A 27,851-nucleotide genomic window follows, 5' to 3' on the forward strand; every position below is an offset into this window, starting at 1 on the left:
CATTGGTTTGAAATTGATGATCGTGTGACACCCCCCCCCCCCCCCACACACACCTTTAAGATGACCAGGTCCAGGCCTGGATTTACACAGTTCCCCCCAACCCAGCCAGAAAAAAGTGACCTTTGGTACCTACCAAAAAGTGACTTTTGGGACCTACCAAACAGTGTCCTTTTGGTACCTACCAAACAGTGACCTTACAAATGAACAAGGTCTTATGGACCTTTTCAAAATGACCAGGTACAGCCTGGATTTGCAGAGGCAGATGAAAACAAAAACTACACTACCAACATAGTCATAGATTCAACGTCGGCCTTCAAACCTGAAAAAAAAGAGCAAAAATCTTTAACCACATCATCACACGTACGACCCAAACGGCATCCAACACGAACAGCATAGCTGTATTGACCACAAGCATCATCCAACAAACTGCAGCATAAAGCAACTGCAGCATCCAGCAAAGGAAAAGGAAAAATGACCAGGTAGGACCGTCACAATTATTATTACATAATCGCAAGTATTTGAGATAACCGCAATACTTTTTTGGGGATCATAGTCATAATCGTTTCCATGTTGAATAATGTTCATATATTTTTTAAACATTTTCAAAAAAAATTGGAAATAGCCGAACTACACGCTCAAAACGCATCACGACGTGATGCGTTTTGAGCGTGTAGCTCGCCTTTTGTTTACGAAGCCTAAAAAAAGCCAGACAAAGTTTTATTCAAAATGTCAGTAAGACGCAATTAAATAGTTAAATCGCATTTATTTGAGCGACAATTTATCGCCAAGTTCAACGTCATAATGGTGACAGCCCTAAAGAGGTTCCTTACTTTGAGCCGTCTTCAGAGGAAACCCCCGGCCGACCTGGGTCTTTCGGCGGCGGAAACCAACCGGTGTTTAACATCGAGGTGGATACAAAAGCACAGAACGCACTGTCGTGGATTTATGCATCAACGAAGACACATACACACTGTCGTGACACACTGTCGTGTGCACAAAACACACTGAAGTGGAATTATGTGATAAATCAGCGATCGATACACCGGATGGAGACCACCGCAGGCAGACCAGGGCCAGCGCCGCAGAGGAATCCCCCCCGCCCCATGCAGACAAATCCGTGGATAGAGAGAGATCTCCAAGCTCTCGATCTCTAGGGCATCCTCGGGTTGAGCCTTCCAGCGGCGTATCCCGTCATCTCCATCCTCCGTCCGTCCGTCCAGGGCTGTCATGATTACAAATTTAAGTTGACGATTAATTGTCATACAAATAATAATACTTCAACGATTATGCAAAATAATTGCGATTATCTCAAATAATTGCAATCAGACGATTATGTAAGAATTGTGACAGGCCTACGTACATCTGGCTAGCTTCACCAGATCACCTCTGCGTCGTCATTAGAGGTGGATGTTCTGGGAGGGTGTTATAGTGCAGGTGAGAACCTCAGTCTTCTGGGCATTTGTGGCGCAACCTCGGCACAGTCCGTCTCCACTCTGAGAAACAAACAAACAAACATTAATTCAAGTGACCGAGAGCCAGATAAATACCAGATATATACGTATACTGTATCCTGTACACAGCATAGTTTATCTAATCAAACTTATATAGCATCCCTATGCTGAGGGGAACATTAGTCGAAAATAGCAGATGGCAAAGTGGTTTTGGGAAAAAGGAGCAAATCAAGTACAGAGCCAAAGGTCAAGTTTACAAAGTGTTGACGGTTTAAGTGCTTAAATGTCTACCATTCATTCACACAACACTGATAGTCAATGAATCTATCGATGAAACCCATGGAAAAACTTTGATCTGCGACACAATTTTACTATATATATATATATATATATATATATATATATATATATATATATATATATATATATATATATATATATATATGCAAAATGCATTCACTTATTCCAGTCTATTCCAGTTTGCATACCAAAATCCTATTTCAATATGCTAGATCAATTTATTACTTATTTTATTTGGAACAAAATAAAAGTCCCCACGGTTATGTAAATCAGTGGTTCTCAAACTTTTTCCTGTCAAGGACCCCCAAATTGACACTTATTAGCCCACGGACCCCCATTTGAAAAGATAAGCCAGGGACCCCCATAAGAGAAGATTTTTACGGCTCTAGCAGTGATTCTCAATCACTGTAATTTAAGGACCCCCCCGTTTGACATGCATTAGGCTACGGACCCCCAATTAATGGTATTTCTATCTCTGGGACCCCAATTTATATTGTAAAATCAATGTTAATGTAACTCTGAGAGTGTACAAATGGAACCAAATGGACCCGTTAGGGTCTCAGAGTTACAGACCCATAAGGGTCCATTTGGTTCCTATAAATTATTTAGCTGGGGACCCCCTGGTATCCCCTCAAGTACCCCTGGGGGTCCCCGGACCCCACTTTGAGAACCAATGATGTAAAGCATTCTTAGAGATCAAAGAACCTTGGCGGTCTTGCACTACCAAATACACAACTACATTACATTAGAAACATGACATACTGGCGGCATCAACAAAACAACGCTGAACAGTCCACCTGGATACAAATAGGCTCTATGCACAGTAGCAGTGGTGTAAAGTAACTAAGTGCATTTACTCAAGTACATTTTGAATTCCAGACTTTTACTTGTAACAAGAGTAGTTCTACATTTCAGCATAGAGACTTTTACTTAAGTAAACACATTGAGTACTTTTTCCACCACGGCATAGTATCCATATTAATTGGGCCCCTGACTTACTTTCTTCACAGGTGTTACCAATGATTCTAATGAAGGCTCTGTTTCATTCAGTGTAACACAGTGGTTCTTTTAATTTCAAGGACTCCCATAACTCTGAGTGTTCAAATGAACCAGTGAAAAAAAAACTACACTGAAAATGTTTGGTACCTCCAGAAGCAAAGATATGAGTAGAAAATGTTTGTTTTAAAAAAATACATATATTCAGAGGTTTTCACAAATTTTCAAAAATAGCAGATCTACAAGCTCATAGCGCGGCACTCAGTGTCTCAGCATCACAAACAAACACAGCTCAATAATACAACATATTCCCTTCACAAACATCACACAACATAGCTCTTCATCCTTACTAGTTGTTGCTTTTCCAAAGGAACATCAAAGTGAAATTACACACAATTCCATCAATTCCTTAATGCTGAACAGCTAATTAGCTAAGCTATCACACCTGTAGAATGGCCATGTTTCACATGACTCTCGTCTGTCACAAGCGTCATGGAACAACTTGTTCCTGGTTTGCGAATTTTTGACATTTACAAGCCGTACATCTACATAAACGTTCACATTTCAAATATAAAGTGCTGACCCCCAAGCCATGGATGTAACCAGTTAAAGTGCACTGGTCTAAGTATCCGTATCGTCCGTATTGTTCAATAAAAAGCTTTTTAATCCGATCACCAGCCATTTTCTCCAATGCTTTCAACTACGCGCCCCTATCGGCTGGGAGGTGTATTGCACTCTGATATATTACAAATAAAAAATAAAATGGCCGCCGATCGGATTAAAAATGCGTTTTATTGAACAATACGGAAGATACGAGTACAGTGCGCCCCAACTTGTTACATCAGTAGCTTGAGGGTCAGCACTTTATATTTGAAATCGGAACATTAATGTAGATGTGATTGTTGTGGTGTTCACTCTCCATTCCGACATCTCACCACTCCGACTAGTGGCTTCCGCGTGCGGTTAGGGAATGGTTAGGGTCGGACTTCAGTGCTAAGCCTTTTTAGAAAGGTCATCCTTTCAGAAAAAGGCAGAGCAAGGAATTTTTGCTCTCGCCATCTTATTTTTGAAAGAAAGTCTTTTTGGGATCCTGCTACTCTTTAATTTTAAGGTCCATATAATGTCACATTCTGTTTAATTAAGTATTCCTTTAGACTACATTCTAAATCTTTGCCCTAAGCCCTTTTTGGCTGTTACCCCTTTCCTGGAGGGAGGGGGGGAAAAACATTTTTTTCCAATTAGGGTTAACCATTTCACCTTTCTTTAAGGTTTAGGTTTTTGGGCATGTTTACAATTTATAATATGAAATAGAAATGCCAGTGAACTTTGTGAGAAATGTTCACTGGGGACTGTGCATGGCAGGTAAGTCCAGTCATCCTGAGTCCCATCTGGACCGCATACCAAAAAATCATCCATAATGTCATTATAAGAATGGTACAGGATTAGGACTCAATAAAAGATTTAAGAGAACAAATACAGTTATGGACCATGACGGAGGCGCGCCGACTCAGCAGACCTTGAGGCCGAGGAGTTGCGCCCGAGCGCCTCCAGGCGCGAGTGCCCGCAACGACCGGCCGAAGGGCTGCTAGTCGACTCAGCGCCGTCCGAGTTATGTACCGATAGGGACAGAATCGTAAATGATGTTTGTGGGGACTGCGTGTACCCCAACTAACCTTCCCTGTGACTACTGGTCAATAGTGTGTCTTTGTTGGGACTGATACAATTCTCCATTTCTGCTACAGGGGTTGGGGTTAGAGTAATGAGGGCCTTAACCCCTTTTAATTTTAAGGTCCTTATTATTTCACATTTGTTCATCTAAGTCTTCCTAGGTCCATTGTTTGATTGTGTGTGTCTTGGCCCACTTAGTCCTTTTGAAGGCGTGAGTGGGCATTTGGGTTGATCACCCTCACACCTATTTGGGTCTTTAAGCTATGGGTCAGGGAGAAGCCCCTTGCCTTCCCCTAGGGTCGTTGACGTGTCTGTGATTGTCCTTAATGGTCGGGTGTTATTCCTCCTTTCTCTGGTGGGTCTTTGTTCTTTTAGTTCTCTAAGTACCTGGTGGTCTCTTTGTGTGTTTCTGTGAGTTAATTTGGGTGAATTAAGAAGGGTTGGTTTGTGTGTTTCTGGTGTTTGTCATATTCAGTCCTTCTGGAAAAATTGTGTCCAATCTTTTTATCCATTGTCTTTCGTTATATTGTCTCTGTCCTGTTGTCCAATTTGGGTTATGATCTAAGCCAGTGACTTTTAGGGAGTTTATTCCATGTGTCATAAAGTGTTGAACAATTATCAAATTGGTCTTCTTGCCATTGTTTATATTATATCTATGTTGGTTTAATCTGGTGGCGATTGTGTTTTGTGTTTCACCCACATATTGAAGGCCACACTTGGTGCAGGTGATTAAGTAAATACAGTTTTTAGTGTTAGCCTGCATTCTTTGTTTAATGCCAAACACTCTTTTGTTGTGCCTGTTGGTTACCATTTGGGCTGTTTTGAAGTAATCTGGTCTCTTGTTAGTTGGTCTATTCGTTCCTTTAAGAGTGCTGTGGACTAGGTAATCTTTGAGGTTCTTGTTTTTCCTATAGGCTGAAATGATTTTACACCCATTTAAAAGTGTGTTTCCTCTGTTTTGGAAATTTCTTTTTATCCTGGTGTTGGCTAATTTGCTTTGTGAGGAGTAGGTAGTGACCAAGGCCAGTTTTGGGCCCTGGTATTTTTCCTTTACTTCCAGAAAGGTGTCTTGGGCTTTTCGTAGGAAGGTCCTTGTGTAACCTCTTTTTCGTAGGGCGCAGAATAAGATCTTGCAGGCTGTCTTAAAATCCTGTTCTTGTGTGCAGATTCTATGGAATCGTAGTAGCTGTGATTTAACAATCCCTGTGTAACAGTGTGGTGGGTGGAATGAGGTTTTATGTAGGAGAGCGTGAGTGTCTGTTTCTTTAAAGTAGACTTTGAGATCTAACTTTCCACTGGTGTTAAACAGTGGGCCCTTGAAGACGGTTACATCCAAGAAATCTATTTTGTTTGTGTCTGTGACAAATTTTATAGTGATGGATCGGTGGTGTGTGTTTAGAACTTTAATAAAGTCTTCAAAATCCTCCTTGGAGTGCTCCCAAATCCCAAAGATATCATCCAAGAATCTAAAATAGTGGGTTGGTTTTAGAATACATTTTTTTAAAGCTGTGTTTTCCCACATTGCCATGTAGATGTTCGCGTAGGATGGAGCAAAACGTTTTCCCATTGCTGTGCCCTTTGTTTGTAAATAAAACTTATTGTTAAATTCAAAGTCGTTCTTGGTCAGATTAAGACTTAATAATTCTAATAATTCAGCATCTGGCCGCCCCCTATCTGGATATTTGTTGAAAATATCTTTCACTGCTTTTAATCCTGCAGCTGTCTCAATGTTGGTATATAAGCTGTCAATATCAATTGAGAATAAAAAGGCCGCTTGTGGCATTGTTATTTTCTTGATTTTTTCAACAAAGTCATAAGTGTCTTTCACGTAGCTCGGATGTTGGGTTGAGAGGGGGTTCAGAAAATATTCAATAAATTCTGCTGTCTGATAGGTTTCACTGCCACAGTCAGAAACTATTGGTCTGCCTGGTGGGATTTCGAATGGTATGGTCCATGTGTCGGGTGCTTTATGTATTTTTGGCAATAGATAGAAGACCCTTGGTCGCGGTGTGTCTTGACCCGAGAGGTAGGTCTCTTGTTTGCTACTTATTAATTTTTTCTCTTTCATTTGTTTTATAATCCTCTTAGCTTCAATTGCTGTGTTTTTGTAGATTGGTTCCTTCAATTCTTTGTAATGGTTTTCATTACTAAGTTGTCTCTCTGCTTCAAAAATGTACTGGTATCGGTCCATTATTACGATGGAGGATCCCTTATCTGCTGGTTTGATTATAATGTCTTTATTTTTTGCTAGTTGTCTAAGTGCTCTTACCTGTGGTCTTGTGAGGTTGTCTGTTTCTTTCAAGTGTCCTGGGATCTTGTTCAAAATCTTGCTGTCTTCTCTGAGTAGTAGTTTAAGGCTGTCTGGGAGGGAGCCGTCTGTTGGTTCCCAGGAGGATCTTGTCTGGAACGGTGTTATTTCTCCCCTCTCTCCCATTCCAAAATGAGTGGCTAATTTTATCCTTCTGTGATAATCTGATACATCTTTTTCCAGTTGTTTGGTCTGTTGTTTGTAGATGTCCAACGTGGGAACAAATGATAATCCTTTCTCCAAAACGTCTCTTTGGGCTTGGTCTGGTTTGAAATAGTGTGATAGGTTAATTATGTTTGATTTTAGCCCCGTCTGTATTAGCCTTGCAGGGCATTCCAGTTTAAACTAGTAATCCAATTCTCAACCATTGCTTTGGCTGTTTGTGGTACCCAGTGTATTTTGTCCCTTTCGGTTTTGAAATCCCTGTCTTCCAATTTGGGGGTGTGTTTTACCCGTGAGATAGACCTGTTTAGGTTGTCTAGTCTCTTCTGTTCTAGTACCCTGAGTTGGTCTGAGTAGTTAATCAAAGCTATGTGTATGCTGGCACAAGGAAATTTTTTGGTAGCCCAGTGGATGGATTGCAACATTGTTTTATGTGCTGTTTCGTCTGTTTTGTTTTGTCTGTTGTTGATACCTACTGATATGAGGCAGTGTGCTACCTCTTTGTTTATCCTGGTGTGTTCCTTCAGTAGTTCCAGGCAGGATTTGAAGTCCATCCCTGGGAAGCTTTCGATCTGGATGTCGTCCTTCCTTCTGGCAAAAGGCGGGATCCTTGCCAGGTTTGAGTCACCGAAAATCAGGATCTTCTTATCTGGGTTAAGTCTCCAATTCTTCTTGAATTTGGACCCTGGGTGCGTGTGTGGTTCTATCAGTGCATCCTCTCCCTCGTTTGTGTTGTTGGTGTCCTCGTGTTCTGGTCTTTCCTGGATGGCTTCTTGTGATGTGGTGTCTGGGTTGGTTTGTGTCTCCGTAGGTTGGCTGGGCGCTGGGGAGATTTGGTCGGGGTCCTCCTGTGTTCTTTGGGTCCTCCTTTTCTTCCTCTGCTGTTTTGGTGGTGTGGTTTTCTTTGGTGGTGCCGCTAGGTCTGGAAAGTTTTCCTGTGTCCGGTGTAGTTCTGGGGGTCCCATCTCCTGGGTCACCTGTGCTTGGACTGTGAGGGTTCTTCCTGGTTGAGTGGTGTTGGGTCCTGGTGTGGTTATTCTTCTGGTGTCCCTTTCCGGTGGGCCTGTGGTTTGGGAGGAATGGGTTTGGGGAGGGATTGTGGAAGGGTTGTTTGGGATTGGAGGAGTGTGGGGTGTTGGGGTAGGGGTGGGGACACGGGTGTCGGGAGAGATTGGAGGGTGGGGGGTGGAGGGTGGGGGTGTGTTTGGTCTCAGCTCAGCGATTGTTGTAAGGGCTTGATTTATGTCTGTTTGTTTTAATCTTTTGCCTAGATTTTTTCTTGCCCATTTGGTCGCTATGGAAAAAGCCTTTTTCCATTCCTCTGTTAAGCAGTCGGCGAGCTCTTGTTTAATTTTTGTCAAAAGGGCCCTGTAGTGATTTTCAAGAATCAAAAGAGTGGTGTATTGCCAATTTTTTGCATTCCCTTCCAGCATAAGGGCGGTGTTTGGGCTTGGCTGTGCCGGTTTAATTAAGGTCATTAATTCTTGTGTCTTTTTGGCTATGCTGGCTGGTACCTTTTCAGAACCTGTTATGTTCTGGAGGTGATGTGTGGAGACTATGAATTTGTTTATTAATCTAATTGTTTTAAGGAATTGGTCCCTTTCAAGGGGGTCTATGTGTGTGGGTGTGTTCTGTTCCTCTGTACCTGTCTGGTTCCTGTCTCCTCTGGTGCCTAGTCTGTGGTTTTGACCAGGGTGAGGGTGCGATACTCTGTGGTCAGGTCTCTGGTTCCAATCCCATTGAGGCCAGTGATTCCGCTGATGGGTCCACTGGCTCGGCTGGTTCCAGCGGTTCCCCTGGTCCCAAGGGTATGGGTGATCTCTTCTGTGGCTCCAGGTCTGATCTCTCATTCCTGGTGGTCCGTTCCATGGACCAGGCCTCTCCTGGTTCCTGGTTTCCTGATATCTGTTTGCTCCTAGCTGGTTCATATTTGCAACGTTTCGAACTCTGTTGTTCTTCGTCAGGCTGTTGTGATCCTCCTTGTGAGAATAATTGAATGGTCCTCCTGCTCTTGTATTTATGCATTGGGAGGTGGGTGTGGCTTTGTTTTGTTTTAGCCTATCAAATTGTTTTGGGGTGTGGCTGGATGGCCTTTGTTTTCTTTTGTCCAATCAGTGTATCTATGGGTGTGGTTTATTTTCTTCATTTTCACTCTGTGTCTCTGGAGTGAGCATGGCTTGTTCTCCTGTGAGATTTTTAAAAAAAATAAAAGAGAACAGGATCTTTGTAGACTCTCTTTCAAATGTTTGAGGTACTCGCTGGTTAGGGAATGGTTAGGGTCGGACTTCAGTGCTAAGCCTTTTTAGAAAGGTCATCCTTTCAGAAAAAGGCAGAGCAAGGAATTTTTGCTCTCGCCATCTTATTTTTGAAAGAAAGTCTTTTTGGGATCCTGCTACTCTTTAATTTTAAGGTCCATATAATGTCACATTCTGTTTAATTAAGTATTCCTTTAGACTACATTCTAAATCTTTGCCCTAAGCCCTTTTTGGCTGTTACCCCTTTCCTGGAGGGAGGGGGGGAAAAACATTTTTTTCCAATTAGGGTTAACCATTTCACCTTTCTTTAAGGTTTAGGTTTTTGGGCATGTTTACAATTTATAATATGAAATAGAAATGCCAGTGAACTTTGTGAGAAATGTTCACTGGGGACTGTGCATGGCAGGTAAGTCCAGTCATCCTGAGTCCCATCTGGACCGCATACCAAAAAATCATCCATAATGTCATTATAAGAATGGTACAGGATTAGGACTCAATAAAAGATTTAAGAGAACAAATACAGTTATGGACCATGACGGAGGCGCGCCGACTCAGCAGACCTTGAGGCCGAGGAGTTGCGCCCGAGCGCCTCCAGGCGCGAGTGCCCGCAACGACCGGCCGAAGGGCTGCTAGTCGACTCAGCGCCGTCCGAGTTATGTACCGATAGGGACAGAATCGTAAATGATGTTTGTGGGGACTGCGTGTACCCCAACTAACCTTCCCTGTGACTACTGGTCAATAGTGTGTCTTTGTTGGGACTGATACAATTCTCCATTTCTGCTACAGGGGTTGGGGTTAGAGTAATGAGGGCCTTAACCCCTTTTAATTTTAAGGTCCTTATTATTTCACATTTGTTCATCTAAGTCTTCCTAGGTCCATTGTTTGATTGTGTGTGTCTTGGCCCACTTAGTCCTTTTGAAGGCGTGAGTGGGCATTTGGGTTGATCACCCTCACACCTATTTGGGTCTTTAAGCTATGGGTCAGGGAGAAGCCCCTTGCCTTCCCCTAGGGTCGTTGACGTGTCTGTGATTGTCCTTAATGGTCGGGTGTTATTCCTCCTTTCTCTGGTGGGTCTTTGTTCTTTTAGTTCTCTAAGTACCTGGTGGTCTCTTTGTGTGTTTCTGTGAGTTAATTTGGGTGAATTAAGAAGGGTTGGTTTGTGTGTTTCTGGTGTTTGTCATATTCAGTCCTTCTGGAAAAATTGTGTCCAATCTTTTTATCCATTGTCTTTCGTTATATTGTCTCTGTCCTGTTGTCCAATTTGGGTTATGATCTAAGCCAGTGACTTTTAGGGAGTTTATTCCATGTGTCATAAAGTGTTGAACAATTATCAAATTGGTCTTCTTGCCATTGTTTATATTATATCTATGTTGGTTTAATCTGGTGGCGATTGTGTTTTGTGTTTCACCCACATATTGAAGGCCACACTTGGTGCAGGTGATTAAGTAAATACAGTTTTTAGTGTTAGCCTGCATTCTTTGTTTAATGCCAAACACTCTTTTGTTGTGCCTGTTGGTTACCATTTGGGCTGTTTTGAAGTAATCTGGTCTCTTGTTAGTTGGTCTATTCGTTCCTTTAAGAGTGCTGTGGACTAGGTAATCTTTGAGGTTCTTGTTTTTCCTATAGGCTGAAATGATTTTACACCCATTTAAAAGTGTGTTTCCTCTGTTTTGGAAATTTCTTTTTATCCTGGTGTTGGCTAATTTGCTTTGTGAGGAGTAGGTAGTGACCAAGGCCAGTTTTGGGCCCTGGTATTTTTCCTTTACTTCCAGAAAGGTGTCTTGGGCTTTTCGTAGGAAGGTCCTTGTGTAACCTCTTTTTCGTAGGGCGCAGAATAAGATCTTGCAGGCTGTCTTAAAATCCTGTTCTTGTGTGCAGATTCTATGGAATCGTAGTAGCTGTGATTTAACAATCCCTGTGTAACAGTGTGGTGGGTGGAATGAGGTTTTATGTAGGAGAGCGTGAGTGTCTGTTTCTTTAAAGTAGACTTTGAGATCTAACTTTCCACTGGTGTTAAACAGTGGGCCCTTGAAGACGGTTACATCCAAGAAATCTATTTTGTTTGTGTCTGTGACAAATTTTATAGTGATGGATCGGTGGTGTGTGTTTAGAACTTTAATAAAGTCTTCAAAATCCTCCTTGGAGTGCTCCCAAATCCCAAAGATATCATCCAAGAATCTAAAATAGTGGGTTGGTTTTAGAATACATTTTTTTAAAGCTGTGTTTTCCCACATTGCCATGTAGATGTTCGCGTAGGATGGAGCAAAACGTTTTCCCATTGCTGTGCCCTTTGTTTGTAAATAAAACTTATTGTTAAATTCAAAGTCGTTCTTGGTCAGATTAAGACTTAATAATTCTAATAATTCAGCATCTGGCCGCCCCCTATCTGGATATTTGTTGAAAATATCTTTCACTGCTTTTAATCCTGCAGCTGTCTCAATGTTGGTATATAAGCTGTCAATATCAATTGAGAATAAAAAGGCCGCTTGTGGCATTGTTATTTTCTTGATTTTTTCAACAAAGTCATAAGTGTCTTTCACGTAGCTCGGATGTTGGGTTGAGAGGGGGTTCAGAAAATATTCAATAAATTCTGCTGTCTGATAGGTTTCACTGCCACAGTCAGAAACTATTGGTCTGCCTGGTGGGATTTCGAATGGTATGGTCCATGTGTCGGGTGCTTTATGTATTTTTGGCAATAGATAGAAGACCCTTGGTCGCGGTGTGTCTTGACCCGAGAGGTAGGTCTCTTGTTTGCTACTTATTAATTTTTTCTCTTTCATTTGTTTTATAATCCTCTTAGCTTCAATTGCTGTGTTTTTGTAGATTGGTTCCTTCAATTCTTTGTAATGGTTTTCATTACTAAGTTGTCTCTCTGCTTCAAAAATGTACTGGTATCGGTCCATTATTACGATGGAGGATCCCTTATCTGCTGGTTTGATTATAATGTCTTTATTTTTTGCTAGTTGTCTAAGTGCTCTTACCTGTGGTCTTGTGAGGTTGTCTGTTTCTTTCAAGTGTCCTGGGATCTTGTTCAAAATCTTGCTGTCTTCTCTGAGTAGTAGTTTAAGGCTGTCTGGGAGGGAGCCGTCTGTTGGTTCCCAGGAGGATCTTGTCTGGAACGGTGTTATTTCTCCCCTCTCTCCCATTCCAAAATGAGTGGCTAATTTTATCCTTCTGTGATAATCTGATACATCTTTTTCCAGTTGTTTGGTCTGTTGTTTGTAGATGTCCAACGTGGGAACAAATGATAATCCTTTCTCCAAAACGTCTCTTTGGGCTTGGTCTGGTTTGAAATAGTGTGATAGGTTAATTATGTTTGATTTTAGCCCCGTCTGTATTAGCCTTGCAGGGCATTCCAGTTTAAACTAGTAATCCAATTCTCAACCATTGCTTTGGCTGTTTGTGGTACCCAGTGTATTTTGTCCCTTTCGGTTTTGAAATCCCTGTCTTCCAATTTGGGGGTGTGTTTTACCCGTGAGATAGACCTGTTTAGGTTGTCTAGTCTCTTCTGTTCTAGTACCCTGAGTTGGTCTGAGTAGTTAATCAAAGCTATGTGTATGCTGGCACAAGGAAATTTTTTGGTAGCCCAGTGGATGGATTGCAACATTGTTTTATGTGCTGTTTCGTCTGTTTTGTTTTGTCTGTTGTTGATACCTACTGATATGAGGCAGTGTGCTACCTCTTTGTTTATCCTGGTGTGTTCCTTCAGTAGTTCCAGGCAGGATTTGAAGTCCATCCCTGGGAAGCTTTCGATCTGGATGTCGTCCTTCCTTCTGGCAAAAGGCGGGATCCTTGCCAGGTTTGAGTCACCGAAAATCAGGATCTTCTTATCTGGGTTAAGTCTCCAATTCTTCTTGAATTTGGACCCTGGGTGCGTGTGTGGTTCTATCAGTGCATCCTCTCCCTCGTTTGTGTTGTTGGTGTCCTCGTGTTCTGGTCTTTCCTGGATGGCTTCTTGTGATGTGGTGTCTGGGTTGGTTTGTGTCTCCGTAGGTTGGCTGGGCGCTGGGGAGATTTGGTCGGGGTCCTCCTGTGTTCTTTGGGTCCTCCTTTTCTTCCTCTGCTGTTTTGGTGGTGTGGTTTTCTTTGGTGGTGCCGCTAGGTCTGGAAAGTTTTCCTGTGTCCGGTGTAGTTCTGGGGGTCCCATCTCCTGGGTCACCTGTGCTTGGACTGTGAGGGTTCTTCCTGGTTGAGTGGTGTTGGGTCCTGGTGTGGTTATTCTTCTGGTGTCCCTTTCCGGTGGGCCTGTGGTTTGGGAGGAATGGGTTTGGGGAGGGATTGTGGAAGGGTTGTTTGGGATTGGAGGAGTGTGGGGTGTTGGGGTAGGGGTGGGGACACGGGTGTCGGGAGAGATTGGAGGGTGGGGGGTGGAGGGTGGGGGTGTGTTTGGTCTCAGCTCAGCGATTGTTGTAAGGGCTTGATTTATGTCTGTTTGTTTTAATCTTTTGCCTAGATTTTTTCTTGCCCATTTGGTCGCTATGGAAAAAGCCTTTTTCCATTCCTCTGTTAAGCAGTCGGCGAGCTCTTGTTTAATTTTTGTCAAAAGGGCCCTGTAGTGATTTTCAAGAATCAAAAGAGTGGTGTATTGCCAATTTTTTGCATTCCCTTCCAGCATAAGGGCGGTGTTTGGGCTTGGCTGTGCCGGTTTAATTAAGGTCATTAATTCTTGTGTCTTTTTGGCTATGCTGGCTGGTACCTTTTCAGAACCTGTTATGTTCTGGAGGTGATGTGTGGAGACTATGAATTTGTTTATTAATCTAATTGTTTTAAGGAATTGGTCCCTTTCAAGGGGGTCTATGTGTGTGGGTGTGTTCTGTTCCTCTGTACCTGTCTGGTTCCTGTCTCCTCTGGTGCCTAGTCTGTGGTTTTGACCAGGGTGAGGGTGCGATACTCTGTGGTCAGGTCTCTGGTTCCAATCCCATTGAGGCCAGTGATTCCGCTGATGGGTCCACTGGCTCGGCTGGTTCCAGCGGTTCCCCTGGTCCCAAGGGTATGGGTGATCTCTTCTGTGGCTCCAGGTCTGATCTCTCATTCCTGGTGGTCCGTTCCATGGACCAGGCCTCTCCTGGTTCCTGGTTTCCTGATATCTGTTTGCTCCTAGCTGGTTCATATTTGCAACGTTTCGAACTCTGTTGTTCTTCGTCAGGCTGTTGTGATCCTCCTTGTGAGAATAATTGAATGGTCCTCCTGCTCTTGTATTTATGCATTGGGAGGTGGGTGTGGCTTTGTTTTGTTTTAGCCTATCAAATTGTTTTGGGGTGTGGCTGGATGGCCTTTGTTTTCTTTTGTCCAATCAGTGTATCTATGGGTGTGGTTTATTTTCTTCATTTTCACTCTGTGTCTCTGGAGTGAGCATGGCTTGTTCTCCTGTGAGATTTTTAAAAAAAATAAAAGAGAACAGGATCTTTGTAGACTCTCTTTCAAATGTTTGAGGTACTCGCTGGTTAGGGAATGGTTAGGGTCGGACTTCAGTGCTAAGCCTTTTTAGAAAGGTCATCCTTTCAGAAAAAGGCAGAGCAAGGAATTTTTGCTCTCGCCATCTTATTTTTGAAAGAAAGTCTTTTTGGGATCCTGCTACTCTTTAATTTTAAGGTCCATATAATGTCACATTCTGTTTAATTAAGTATTCCTTTAGACTACATTCTAAATCTTTGCCCTAAGCCCTTTTTGGCTGTTACCCCTTTCCTGGAGGGAGGGGGGGAAAAACATTTTTTTCCAATTAGGGTTAACCATTTCACCTTTCTTTAAGGTTTAGGTTTTTGGGCATGTTTACAATTTATAATATGAAATAGAAATGCCAGTGAACTTTGTGAGAAATGTTCACTGGGGACTGTGCATGGCAGGTAAGTCCAGTCATCCTGAGTCCCATCTGGACCGCATACCAAAAAATCATCCATAATGTCATTATAAGAATGGTACAGGATTAGGACTCAATAAAAGATTTAAGAGAACAAATACAGTTATGGACCATGACGGAGGCGCGCCGACTCAGCAGACCTTGAGGCCGAGGAGTTGCGCCCGAGCGCCTCCAGGCGCGAGTGCCCGCAACGACCGGCCGAAGGGCTGCTAGTCGACTCAGCGCCGTCCGAGTTATGTACCGATAGGGACAGAATCGTAAATGATGTTTGTGGGGACTGCGTGTACCCCAACTAACCTTCCCTGTGACTACTGGTCAATAGTGTGTCTTTGTTGGGACTGATACAATTCTCCATTTCTGCTACAGGGGTTGGGGTTAGAGTAATGAGGGCCTTAACCCCTTTTAATTTTAAGGTCCTTATTATTTCACATTTGTTCATCTAAGTCTTCCTAGGTCCATTGTTTGATTGTGTGTGTCTTGGCCCACTTAGTCCTTTTGAAGGCGTGAGTGGGCATTTGGGTTGATCACCCTCACACCTATTTGGGTCTTTAAGCTATGGGTCAGGGAGAAGCCCCTTGCCTTCCCCTAGGGTCGTTGACGTGTCTGTGATTGTCCTTAATGGTCGGGTGTTATTCCTCCTTTCTCTGGTGGGTCTTTGTTCTTTTAGTTCTCTAAGTACCTGGTGGTCTCTTTGTGTGTTTCTGTGAGTTAATTTGGGTGAATTAAGAAGGGTTGGTTTGTGTGTTTCTGGTGTTTGTCATATTCAGTCCTTCTGGAAAAATTGTGTCCAATCTTTTTATCCATTGTCTTTCGTTATATTGTCTCTGTCCTGTTGTCCAATTTGGGTTATGATCTAAGCCAGTGACTTTTAGGGAGTTTATTCCATGTGTCATAAAGTGTTGAACAATTATCAAATTGGTCTTCTTGCCATTGTTTATATTATATCTATGTTGGTTTAATCTGGTGGCGATTGTGTTTTGTGTTTCACCCACATATTGAAGGCCACACTTGGTGCAGGTGATTAAGTAAATACAGTTTTTAGTGTTAGCCTGCATTCTTTGTTTAATGCCAAACACTCTTTTGTTGTGCCTGTTGGTTACCATTTGGGCTGTTTTGAAGTAATCTGGTCTCTTGTTAGTTGGTCTATTCGTTCCTTTAAGAGTGCTGTGGACTAGGTAATCTTTGAGGTTCTTGTTTTTCCTATAGGCTGAAATGATTTTACACCCATTTAAAAGTGTGTTTCCTCTGTTTTGGAAATTTCTTTTTATCCTGGTGTTGGCTAATTTGCTTTGTGAGGAGTAGGTAGTGACCAAGGCCAGTTTTGGGCCCTGGTATTTTTCCTTTACTTCCAGAAAGGTGTCTTGGGCTTTTCGTAGGAAGGTCCTTGTGTAACCTCTTTTTCGTAGGGCGCAGAATAAGATCTTGCAGGCTGTCTTAAAATCCTGTTCTTGTGTGCAGATTCTATGGAATCGTAGTAGCTGTGATTTAACAATCCCTGTGTAACAGTGTGGTGGGTGGAATGAGGTTTTATGTAGGAGAGCGTGAGTGTCTGTTTCTTTAAAGTAGACTTTGAGATCTAACTTTCCACTGGTGTTAAACAGTGGGCCCTTGAAGACGGTTACATCCAAGAAATCTATTTTGTTTGTGTCTGTGACAAATTTTATAGTGATGGATCGGTGGTGTGTGTTTAGAACTTTAATAAAGTCTTCAAAATCCTCCTTGGAGTGCTCCCAAATCCCAAAGATATCATCCAAGAATCTAAAATAGTGGGTTGGTTTTAGAATACATTTTTTTAAAGCTGTGTTTTCCCACATTGCCATGTAGATGTTCGCGTAGGATGGAGCAAAACGTTTTCCCATTGCTGTGCCCTTTGTTTGTAAATAAAACTTATTGTTAAATTCAAAGTCGTTCTTGGTCAGATTAAGACTTAATAATTCTAATAATTCAGCATCTGGCCGCCCCCTATCTGGATATTTGTTGAAAATATCTTTCACTGCTTTTAATCCTGCAGCTGTCTCAATGTTGGTATATAAGCTGTCAATATCAATTGAGAATAAAAAGGCCGCTTGTGGCATTGTTATTTTCTTGATTTTTTCAACAAAGTCATAAGTGTCTTTCACGTAGCTCGGATGTTGGGTTGAGAGGGGGTTCAGAAAATATTCAATAAATTCTGCTGTCTGATAGGTTTCACTGCCACAGTCAGAAACTATTGGTCTGCCTGGTGGGATTTCGAATGGTATGGTCCATGTGTCGGGTGCTTTATGTATTTTTGGCAATAGATAGAAGACCCTTGGTCGCGGTGTGTCTTGACCCGAGAGGTAGGTCTCTTGTTTGCTACTTATTAATTTTTTCTCTTTCATTTGTTTTATAATCCTCTTAGCTTCAATTGCTGTGTTTTTGTAGATTGGTTCCTTCAATTCTTTGTAATGGTTTTCATTACTAAGTTGTCTCTCTGCTTCAAAAATGTACTGGTATCGGTCCATTATTACGATGGAGGATCCCTTATCTGCTGGTTTGATTATAATGTCTTTATTTTTTGCTAGTTGTCTAAGTGCTCTTACCTGTGGTCTTGTGAGGTTGTCTGTTTCTTTCAAGTGTCCTGGGATCTTGTTCAAAATCTTGCTGTCTTCTCTGAGTAGTAGTTTAAGGCTGTCTGGGAGGGAGCCGTCTGTTGGTTCCCAGGAGGATCTTGTCTGGAACGGTGTTATTTCTCCCCTCTCTCCCATTCCAAAATGAGTGGCTAATTTTATCCTTCTGTGATAATCTGATACATCTTTTTCCAGTTGTTTGGTCTGTTGTTTGTAGATGTCCAACGTGGGAACAAATGATAATCCTTTCTCCAAAACGTCTCTTTGGGCTTGGTCTGGTTTGAAATAGTGTGATAGGTTAATTATGTTTGATTTTAGCCCCGTCTGTATTAGCCTTGCAGGGCATTCCAGTTTAAACTAGTAATCCAATTCTCAACCATTGCTTTGGCTGTTTGTGGTACCCAGTGTATTTTGTCCCTTTCGGTTTTGAAATCCCTGTCTTCCAATTTGGGGGTGTGTTTTACCCGTGAGATAGACCTGTTTAGGTTGTCTAGTCTCTTCTGTTCTAGTACCCTGAGTTGGTCTGAGTAGTTAATCAAAGCTATGTGTATGCTGGCACAAGGAAATTTTTTGGTAGCCCAGTGGATGGATTGCAACATTGTTTTATGTGCTGTTTCGTCTGTTTTGTTTTGTCTGTTGTTGATACCTACTGATATGAGGCAGTGTGCTACCTCTTTGTTTATCCTGGTGTGTTCCTTCAGTAGTTCCAGGCAGGATTTGAAGTCCATCCCTGGGAAGCTTTCGATCTGGATGTCGTCCTTCCTTCTGGCAAAAGGCGGGATCCTTGCCAGGTTTGAGTCACCGAAAATCAGGATCTTCTTATCTGGGTTAAGTCTCCAATTCTTCTTGAATTTGGACCCTGGGTGCGTGTGTGGTTCTATCAGTGCATCCTCTCCCTCGTTTGTGTTGTTGGTGTCCTCGTGTTCTGGTCTTTCCTGGATGGCTTCTTGTGATGTGGTGTCTGGGTTGGTTTGTGTCTCCGTAGGTTGGCTGGGCGCTGGGGAGATTTGGTCGGGGTCCTCCTGTGTTCTTTGGGTCCTCCTTTTCTTCCTCTGCTGTTTTGGTGGTGTGGTTTTCTTTGGTGGTGCCGCTAGGTCTGGAAAGTTTTCCTGTGTCCGGTGTAGTTCTGGGGGTCCCATCTCCTGGGTCACCTGTGCTTGGACTGTGAGGGTTCTTCCTGGTTGAGTGGTGTTGGGTCCTGGTGTGGTTATTCTTCTGGTGTCCCTTTCCGGTGGGCCTGTGGTTTGGGAGGAATGGGTTTGGGGAGGGATTGTGGAAGGGTTGTTTGGGATTGGAGGAGTGTGGGGTGTTGGGGTAGGGGTGGGGACACGGGTGTCGGGAGAGATTGGAGGGTGGGGGGTGGAGGGTGGGGGTGTGTTTGGTCTCAGCTCAGCGATTGTTGTAAGGGCTTGATTTATGTCTGTTTGTTTTAATCTTTTGCCTAGATTTTTTCTTGCCCATTTGGTCGCTATGGAAAAAGCCTTTTTCCATTCCTCTGTTAAGCAGTCGGCGAGCTCTTGTTTAATTTTTGTCAAAAGGGCCCTGTAGTGATTTTCAAGAATCAAAAGAGTGGTGTATTGCCAATTTTTTGCATTCCCTTCCAGCATAAGGGCGGTGTTTGGGCTTGGCTGTGCCGGTTTAATTAAGGTCATTAATTCTTGTGTCTTTTTGGCTATGCTGGCTGGTACCTTTTCAGAACCTGTTATGTTCTGGAGGTGATGTGTGGAGACTATGAATTTGTTTATTAATCTAATTGTTTTAAGGAATTGGTCCCTTTCAAGGGGGTCTATGTGTGTGGGTGTGTTCTGTTCCTCTGTACCTGTCTGGTTCCTGTCTCCTCTGGTGCCTAGTCTGTGGTTTTGACCAGGGTGAGGGTGCGATACTCTGTGGTCAGGTCTCTGGTTCCAATCCCATTGAGGCCAGTGATTCCGCTGATGGGTCCACTGGCTCGGCTGGTTCCAGCGGTTCCCCTGGTCCCAAGGGTATGGGTGATCTCTTCTGTGGCTCCAGGTCTGATCTCTCATTCCTGGTGGTCCGTTCCATGGACCAGGCCTCTCCTGGTTCCTGGTTTCCTGATATCTGTTTGCTCCTAGCTGGTTCATATTTGCAACGTTTCGAACTCTGTTGTTCTTCGTCAGGCTGTTGTGATCCTCCTTGTGAGAATAATTGAATGGTCCTCCTGCTCTTGTATTTATGCATTGGGAGGTGGGTGTGGCTTTGTTTTGTTTTAGCCTATCAAATTGTTTTGGGGTGTGGCTGGATGGCCTTTGTTTTCTTTTGTCCAATCAGTGTATCTATGGGTGTGGTTTATTTTCTTCATTTTCACTCTGTGTCTCTGGAGTGAGCATGGCTTGTTCTCCTGTGAGATTTTTAAAAAAAATAAAAGAGAACAGGATCTTTGTAGACTCTCTTTCAAATGTTTGAGGTACTCGCTGGTTAGGGAATGGTTAGGGTCGGACTTCAGTGCTAAGCCTTTTTAGAAAGGTCATCCTTTCAGAAAAAGGCAGAGCAAGGAATTTTTGCTCTCGCCATCTTATTTTTGAAAGAAAGTCTTTTTGGGATCCTGCTACTCTTTAATTTTAAGGTCCATATAATGTCACATTCTGTTTAATTAAGTATTCCTTTAGACTACATTCTAAATCTTTGCCCTAAGCCCTTTTTGGCTGTTACCCCTTTCCTGGAGGGAGGGGGGGAAAAACATTTTTTTCCAATTAGGGTTAACCATTTCACCTTTCTTTAAGGTTTAGGTTTTTGGGCATGTTTACAATTTATAATATGAAATAGAAATGCCAGTGAACTTTGTGAGAAATGTTCACTGGGGACTGTGCATGGCAGGTAAGTCCAGTCATCCTGAGTCCCATCTGGACCGCATACCAAAAAATCATCCATAATGTCATTATAAGAATGGTACAGGATTAGGACTCAATAAAAGATTTAAGAGAACAAATACAGTTATGGACCATGACGGAGGCGCGCCGACTCAGCAGACCTTGAGGCCGAGGAGTTGCGCCCGAGCGCCTCCAGGCGCGAGTGCCCGCAACGACCGGCCGAAGGGCTGCTAGTCGACTCAGCGCCGTCCGAGTTATGTACCGATAGGGACAGAATCGTAAATGATGTTTGTGGGGACTGCGTGTACCCCAACTAACCTTCCCTGTGACTACTGGTCAATAGTGTGTCTTTGTTAGGGTTAGGGTTAGGTATAGGGTTCGTCAACGTCGGAAAGGCGACATGTCGGAAAGGAGAAATGCACCCGATTGTTGTAAATGTAAAAAAAAATCGCAAACCAGGAACAAGTGGTTCCATGACTGTCATGGTATGACTCGAGTCATGTTTCAGGGTAGCCCCATTTAGTACCTCTCCCTCCGCTATGTAGCTCCGAGAGCTATACAGCGGAGGGTGAGGTTCCGATTGGAGCTAGTTTCAGGGCTACTGTAGAAACTCACCTCCGTTTTTGTCGGTTGGAGATAATTCATTGTGTTTCCACGGTCTGGTTTTAGCAGCTTTTTTTTTACCACCCTGGTAAACATTATGAGTTGTTTAGTTCACTCTTTTTACTTCGAAACATTGCAGAGCTGAGTGTCTGTCAGTGTATTTGTCGGTCGGTGTATTTGTGAGAGAGGGGGCGGGCCCGATAATTTGTGTTTCAAATAGCCCCGCCCCGCCCCGCCCCTCCCCTCCCCTCCCCTCCCCTCCCCTCCCCCCTGCTTCCGAGTGTGGAGCAATTGGCTCTATTCACAGCAGCCATATTATGAAGACATTCACAGGTGTTACCAATGATACTAATGAAGGCTCTGTTCCATTCTGGTCAAATAGAGTCAGGGTGCTGATATTGTGCATGTTGGCCCACTGGAAACACTCTGACTCTGTTACACCAGTGGGTCTACAGTTGGGGTCCAGGGACCCTCATGGGCTTCCAAATGGCCCCTTACAGTAATGGGGATTGTGGACACCACTGTGCTACACTAAATGGAACAGAGCCTTCATTAGTATCATTGGTAACACCTGTGAAGGAAGTGATAATATGGCTGCTGTGCATAGAGCCTATATTAAACCTGGCTTCTATGGCAGGTTTTCTCAAAGTGGGTGCAGTCAGTGGAAAAAGTACACAAATGTTTTACTTAAGTAAAAGTATCAGTACTGCAACGTACTGTATATATATATATATATATACTGTATATGGGGGGACTATGACTTTGGTTGCTTTGTAGGCCAGCATCAGTGTTTTGTACTCGGTGCAGGCAGCAACTGGGAGCCAATGGGGGGAGCTGAAAAGGGGGGAGACCTGAAAACTAGTTAGCTAGTTGAAGACCAGGCATGCTTTATTTGATGGGGCTTAAGTGCACATGCCGTGAGGCCAGTACGGAGCGAGTTACAGTAGTCAAGTTTTGATATGACTGAAGCCAGGATAAGGAGCTGGGCTGACTCCTGGGTGAGAAAGGGTCTGATCCTTCGAATGTTATAGAGCAGGGGTGGGCAACTTTGATGATGGAGAGGGCCACTATATTTTCACACTCACTCCAGAGGGCCACATTGCATATACGGGCCATTCTATATCACACAAAAGTAGCAAAAACAGCAGATCTATGAGCTCAAAACGCGTCGCAGGTCATGTTTGCATGTTTGGAATTGTAAACAGCTGAAATCAATAATATATCAGTATTCTGATATCAACCTGCGGGCCACATTAAGTGAAGGCGCCAGTTGCCCATGTATGTTATAGACTCTATAACATACATGGGCAACTGGCGCTCGATCCTGTAGGTTTACACTCTATAATATAGAGTGTAAACCTACAGGATCGAGTGGCCGTACGTTGCAATGTGTGCCTTGAATGAGAGCTGACTGTCAACAGGACAACACCAGGTTCTGAATGAGAGCTAACTGTCCAGGACAACACCAAGGTTCTGAATGAGAGCTGACTGTCCAGGACAACACCAAGGTTCTGAATGAGAGCTGACTGTCCAGGACAACACCAAGGTTCTGAATGAGAGCTGACTGTCCAGGACAACACCAAGGTTCTGAATGAGAGCTAACTGTCTAGGACAACACCAAGGTTCTGAATAGAGTACAGAAGTCCTGACTCGTTCATTGAATTAATATACTTCGAAAATCCGAAACAGGCAGCGCTGTGATTCTGAATTTTGTTATGATTACGGTGATTAGTATTATTGACACCACCTGGGCGAGTGAGTCGTGTACTGTAACTTTCCCGATGTTAAGCTGTGTATGTGTTGAACAACACAGCCCTGCCGCCTTGCAGTTTAAGCGCATATTTCAGCTTGGGAAAAGCACCCACCAACGGGTTTGGGTATGTGGAATCTGTTATTGTGGTATTGCTATTCTTGCTATTATGTTGCAAATGATTGCGTGTGTGCGGGCGAAATAAACTTGCCAGACCATATGCCAGCTTAGCAACGGTTGCTAAACTGGCATTGGACAATCACTTTTGGGGTGGGGTTTAGCGAAGGGTCCATTAAGGCTATAATTAGATAAATAATATGATTTTGAGAAAGAAAAAATAACTGAAAAAGAACAGTCAGTATTTTGTCGACATCCTTTATTTCATGATACATGATGTTGATTATGTAACAACCAAGTTGGACATCCCATGCACCTTAGTTTGTGGTCATCACCTGGAAAATGTAAAACATAAAAGCATTTTTATAAGCAATTATCCAGAGACTCTGGCACTCCGCCTGTGTGCTTCTTACGTAGTAAGAATATAATTAGTATGATTTCCAGACTCAGCCACATACTGTATTTAAAGCAGGAGAAATACTAAACCATTATTTCTGGACATACTGTAATCTCAGTTCAGTCAACTTTAAGAATCCTTACTTATACGCTTTAGCAAAATGGTTCAAATGTAAAATACAAATGTTATGGTTTGATTATATGTATTTACAACTTTAATGCATTATACGGCATATAGATAAAAGGATAGATTATAGGATAAAACTCAGCATCATTGAAATGGCACATTAACGCTAAATACTGTACTATAAAACACTGGTTCTCAAAGTGGTCCTGGGGGGACAACAATCCTTTTAACCACTTTAACCATATTTTATACTTTGGCTATTCAAAAATAGCAAGCTCAAAGCACAGCACAACACGCTATGAGCTTGCAGATCTACTATTTTTTTTGCAAATCTCTATATATATATATATTTACTTATTTTTTAAGCGAACATTTTAAACTGAAATCTCTGCTTCTGGAGGTCCCTGGCACAAAATATTTTTGGAGATGGGGGTCCGCAGCCAAATACATATACATTTGGGGGTCCTTGACATGAAAAGGTTTGAGAAGCACTGCTATTAACGGCACTTACGTTGTTGATCCAGGACATGTAGGCGCTGACGCGGGTGAACACAGAGGGTTTCTTGGGGTAGTTGCAGCCCATGCTGGAGCCGAAGCTGACCACACCGTGGACGTCCCAGGAGCCATCAGGGTTCTGGCAGTTCAGGGGGCCACCAGAGTCTCCCTAAAAGGTTGAAAATGTTAGTATAAAATGTACATATCGTTGCTGTCGGGTGGAAACCTTGTATGTGCAATACCATTGCATTATTCTGATAGTAATCATTGTCATAGACTAGTGTTTGTTCAGTAACAGAGGTCTCCCCATCTCTCCAGCTCTTTGATAAGCAGAAAATACATTTTCAGGTGGGTTGAATATTTTCTACCATTCAGGAAAGTGTACCCTTTTCTCAGCTTAAAGTTTTATAGTGTTCCAGTTCCAATTTTGTCTGCTCATTTCTTAGTGCTATAGCACATTGGTTCTCAAAGTTTTATTTTATACTTTGGCCATTCAAAAATAGCACATATACAATCACTTCGTGCCATGTTATGAGCTTGTAGATCTGCTATTTTTGAAAAAGATCTTAAGAATTTGTGCAAATATTTGAATATATACATTCTTAACTCAAATAAATCTTTGCTTCTGGGGGTCCCTGGAACAAAATATTTAGAGATCGTGGTCCGCAGCCAAATACATACAATTTTGGGGGTCCTTGACACGAAAACGTTTGAGCACCACTTATCATTGGCAACATACGTTTATCAGAAAACTGTTTGGATTTAGAAGACATTTTGTAGAAATGTCCTCAGGTCATAATGGGTTCAAATGTGAATAGTAAGAAATGTATACATTTTATATAACATTAAAATTATGTGCCATAACAAAAAGCTCTTCTGACTTACGTTGCAGCTAGCCAGCTGACCATCTCCTCCAGCGCAGATCATGTTGTTGGTCACCAGGCTGCCCCACCAGTCAGACTTGCTGCAGTTGGCGTGGCTGACCACAGGGAGGAGAGCCTGCTGCAGGATGTCAGCAATGGGACCACCGGCTATAGAAAAGAACAGGATATTCAGATTAATGCTTGATTATATTCTATTTAAACAGAGCTGTGCTGTTCTGTCACTACAAATACCTTTCACCAAGGTTACTGTTGATGTTTTTTGTGGTGATTGTTGTGATGAATTATAAGAGGGGTTTATACGAACATGAAACTACTCTATATTATGATCAGAAAAAGACAATTAAAACTCTAAAGTTCACCAAGAAAGGATGTAAATGATGTCAGCTGTGACTGACAGCTGATAAAACATTTTTACATATTTGATTTGTATTTTTACATATTTCTTATTATTTTTCATTTATTTTATTTCCTTTCATTAAAGCATTATTTTCTGTGAAGCACATTGAGTTGTACTTGCTGTATGAAATGTACTATATAAATAAAGTTTGGTAAAACGTACTCCAGAGACGTCCCCAGCCAGTAACGTAGCAGGTGGTCTTATCGGGCATGACGTAGCCAGAGTCAGGGAGACAGGCAGCCATGATGGAGTCGGAGAAGGTCACGGGCATGGCCAGCTTGATCAGGGCAATGTCGTTGCTGGAACACACATATTAATACACATTTAGTGTATTACTTTGTATAGTTAACTGCACAGAATTTAGAAAAAATGTTTGACTTCTTTACTAATAACAATAGGGTTGAAATACAATAATATTTTATTATAGGTCATTGGCTGTACTATAGCCATGGCAATGTTAACTATAGACTTGGTCAGGTTGTCTTGAAAAAAGGAATTTCAATCTTAAGATGCTCATGGGGAGTTGAGAAAATGGTCATGCCTACCGGATCCTGTAAGAGTCCCACTGTGGGTGGACAACGATCTTCTCAGGGCTGAGGGCGATGGAACCGGCCTCATTGTTGTCCTTCAGATTGTGCTTGCCAAGATAGACTCTGTAGGTGTTGCGACTGCTACAGAGTCACCACACAATACACAAAAACAGCTGTCAGGGTTGATAGAAGCTATTCAAGAGCATTTTTTTTTCTTTTATAACTTTTGAGTTTCCAAAAAATTGAAAAGTATAACAATTCGGGAGGTTGAATGGAACAATGCAGAGTTATCCATTTTAAATCCCAATTACTAGATTAAAAGGTAAAAATGTGACCTTTTCTCAAAATTCATGAAAGGTCAAACTATTCACTTTGTCTTATAACAATGTATAAATTAGGCACCAAACAGTTCCTAATCCTATAAAAAAAAAATCTGTTTTTAATATATTAGCCATTACATCAATGTTAATATTTTTCTACAATGGACTATTATAGGTGACCAAATTTGACTGGGAAAAAGTCATCTCCCTGGTGCCCTTTCTTCAGGAAAGCAGGAAAACTTTTTTTTTTGTGCAAAAAACGTTTTATTAATCCAAAATGAGTTAATAGCCCAGTTAAGACTCTTCACATACTATGCATGTCTGACATAAATGTCAGAGCTTAAATCGACATGTAAATATGAAATAAATGCATAAACATGTAGTTAAGATATAAGTTAGAGCTAGCATTTGCTTCAAAACTATTCACTCAATCTTATTAAACAATGTATCATTATTTTGCTATGATTGCTTTCATATGACATGAAAGAATGTAAATGAAAATATGCTAGATGACTGTCTCCCAGTCAAATTTGGTCACAAGAATATCAGCAACAACCACTTGCAATACAGATATATGCCAGAGAATATTGTCAAAGTGACTTGATCAAAAATGTCAACTACAGCTCATTGTAAGATATTTTCACTTTCTTTTAGGGAAAAAATAGTAGCAGCTACTGTATATGTTTGTCTTTTTTGCGCATTTTAAATTCTTATTTTCCTGAAACAACTGACACAGGAGTATAGGGCCCAGGTTAAACACACACACACACACACACACACACACACACACACACACACACACACACACACACACACACACACACACACACACACACACACACACACACACACACACACACACACACACACACACACACACACACACACACAATCATGTCTTACCTGATGCAGTGAGCAGCGGTCAGGACCCACTGGCTGCCAATCAGAGTACCTCCACAGGTGTGGTAGAAGTTGCTGCCGCTCTGGTACTGCAGAGACACCTGAAGAAAAGCAAAATTCAAAAGCACCTTAAATATGTATATTTTAGGTGAAGGCTAAATACTGAAGTCCAGCTTGGTCGTACGGCAACGTTGCTCACCGAAAATAAGATTTAGAGCTAAGAACCAGTTATTTTCGGTGAGTGACAATTAAAACATTTATCTTGAAATGTGAGATCCATGGGTTTTGAACAAGTAACGTACCTGCCAGGGGAAGCTGTTCTCACGGACATCGTCTCCACCGACCACCTTGGTAAGGGTGGGGGGGTTGGTGGGCACGCCACACCCGTAGGCTGAGAGACAACAGCGAAATATATCATAATTTTTGCTCAAATATCTTGGTCATGTCAAACATATATTAGCTCAAAAGAGCTTCCAATAATGTCACTTTAATTTTTAAACTGACAGAAAATATATCGCTACTACTAATTTAGAAGTTCAGAACAAAAATTATTCACATTTGTTTCATTTACAGTTGAAATATTTAATGAAAATACAGGCAGTGGTTGGTAGGAAGGTTGTATCTGAAATGATCACTCTACTCAGTTTTGGATAATTGATTGCCTGTTAGAGCTTACCGCCAGCAACAAACAATGCCAGAATCAAGAACTTCATGTTGACCGTTTTCAGTACAGGTTTCTTGTGACCAGTCCTCCTTATATAGCAAATTAACTTGCTGACTTGCTGAGCTGTTCTGGTCAGTGGTCAGCGAGTATTTTTCCCCCTTTTGCCACTGTGACAACCTTGTACATAAATAACCCCAAAAGAACATCTTATCTCCTCAACTCCTGACCCTGTGAAATTCACAGGTGTCACTGAGT

At 42.2% G+C, this 27,851-nt stretch overlaps 1 protein-coding gene across 1 annotated transcript; it reads right to left on the reverse strand.

Annotated features, from left to right (window-relative positions):
• Positions 1–22,430: 22,430 nt before the first annotated feature.
• LOC311054180 (chymotrypsin-like elastase family member 2A) lies at positions 22,431–27,645 on the reverse strand (the record flags this gene model as incomplete). Its single annotated transcript, XM_084070058.1, has 8 exons — positions 22,431–22,466; positions 23,909–24,070; positions 24,787–24,932; positions 25,345–25,481; positions 25,728–25,853; positions 26,936–27,033; positions 27,235–27,323; positions 27,609–27,645. 8 exons carry the CDS (start codon positions 27,643–27,645, stop codon positions 22,431–22,433), a joined length of 831 nt encoding a protein of 276 aa, XP_083926184.1.
• Between the last annotated feature and the right edge of the window lie 206 nt (positions 27,646–27,851).

Source organism: Gymnoscopelus microlampas, assembly GCF_963454915.1.
Source record: "Gymnoscopelus microlampas genome assembly, chromosome: 10".
Taxonomy (NCBI): Eukaryota; Metazoa; Chordata; class Actinopteri; order Myctophiformes; family Myctophidae; genus Gymnoscopelus; species Gymnoscopelus microlampas.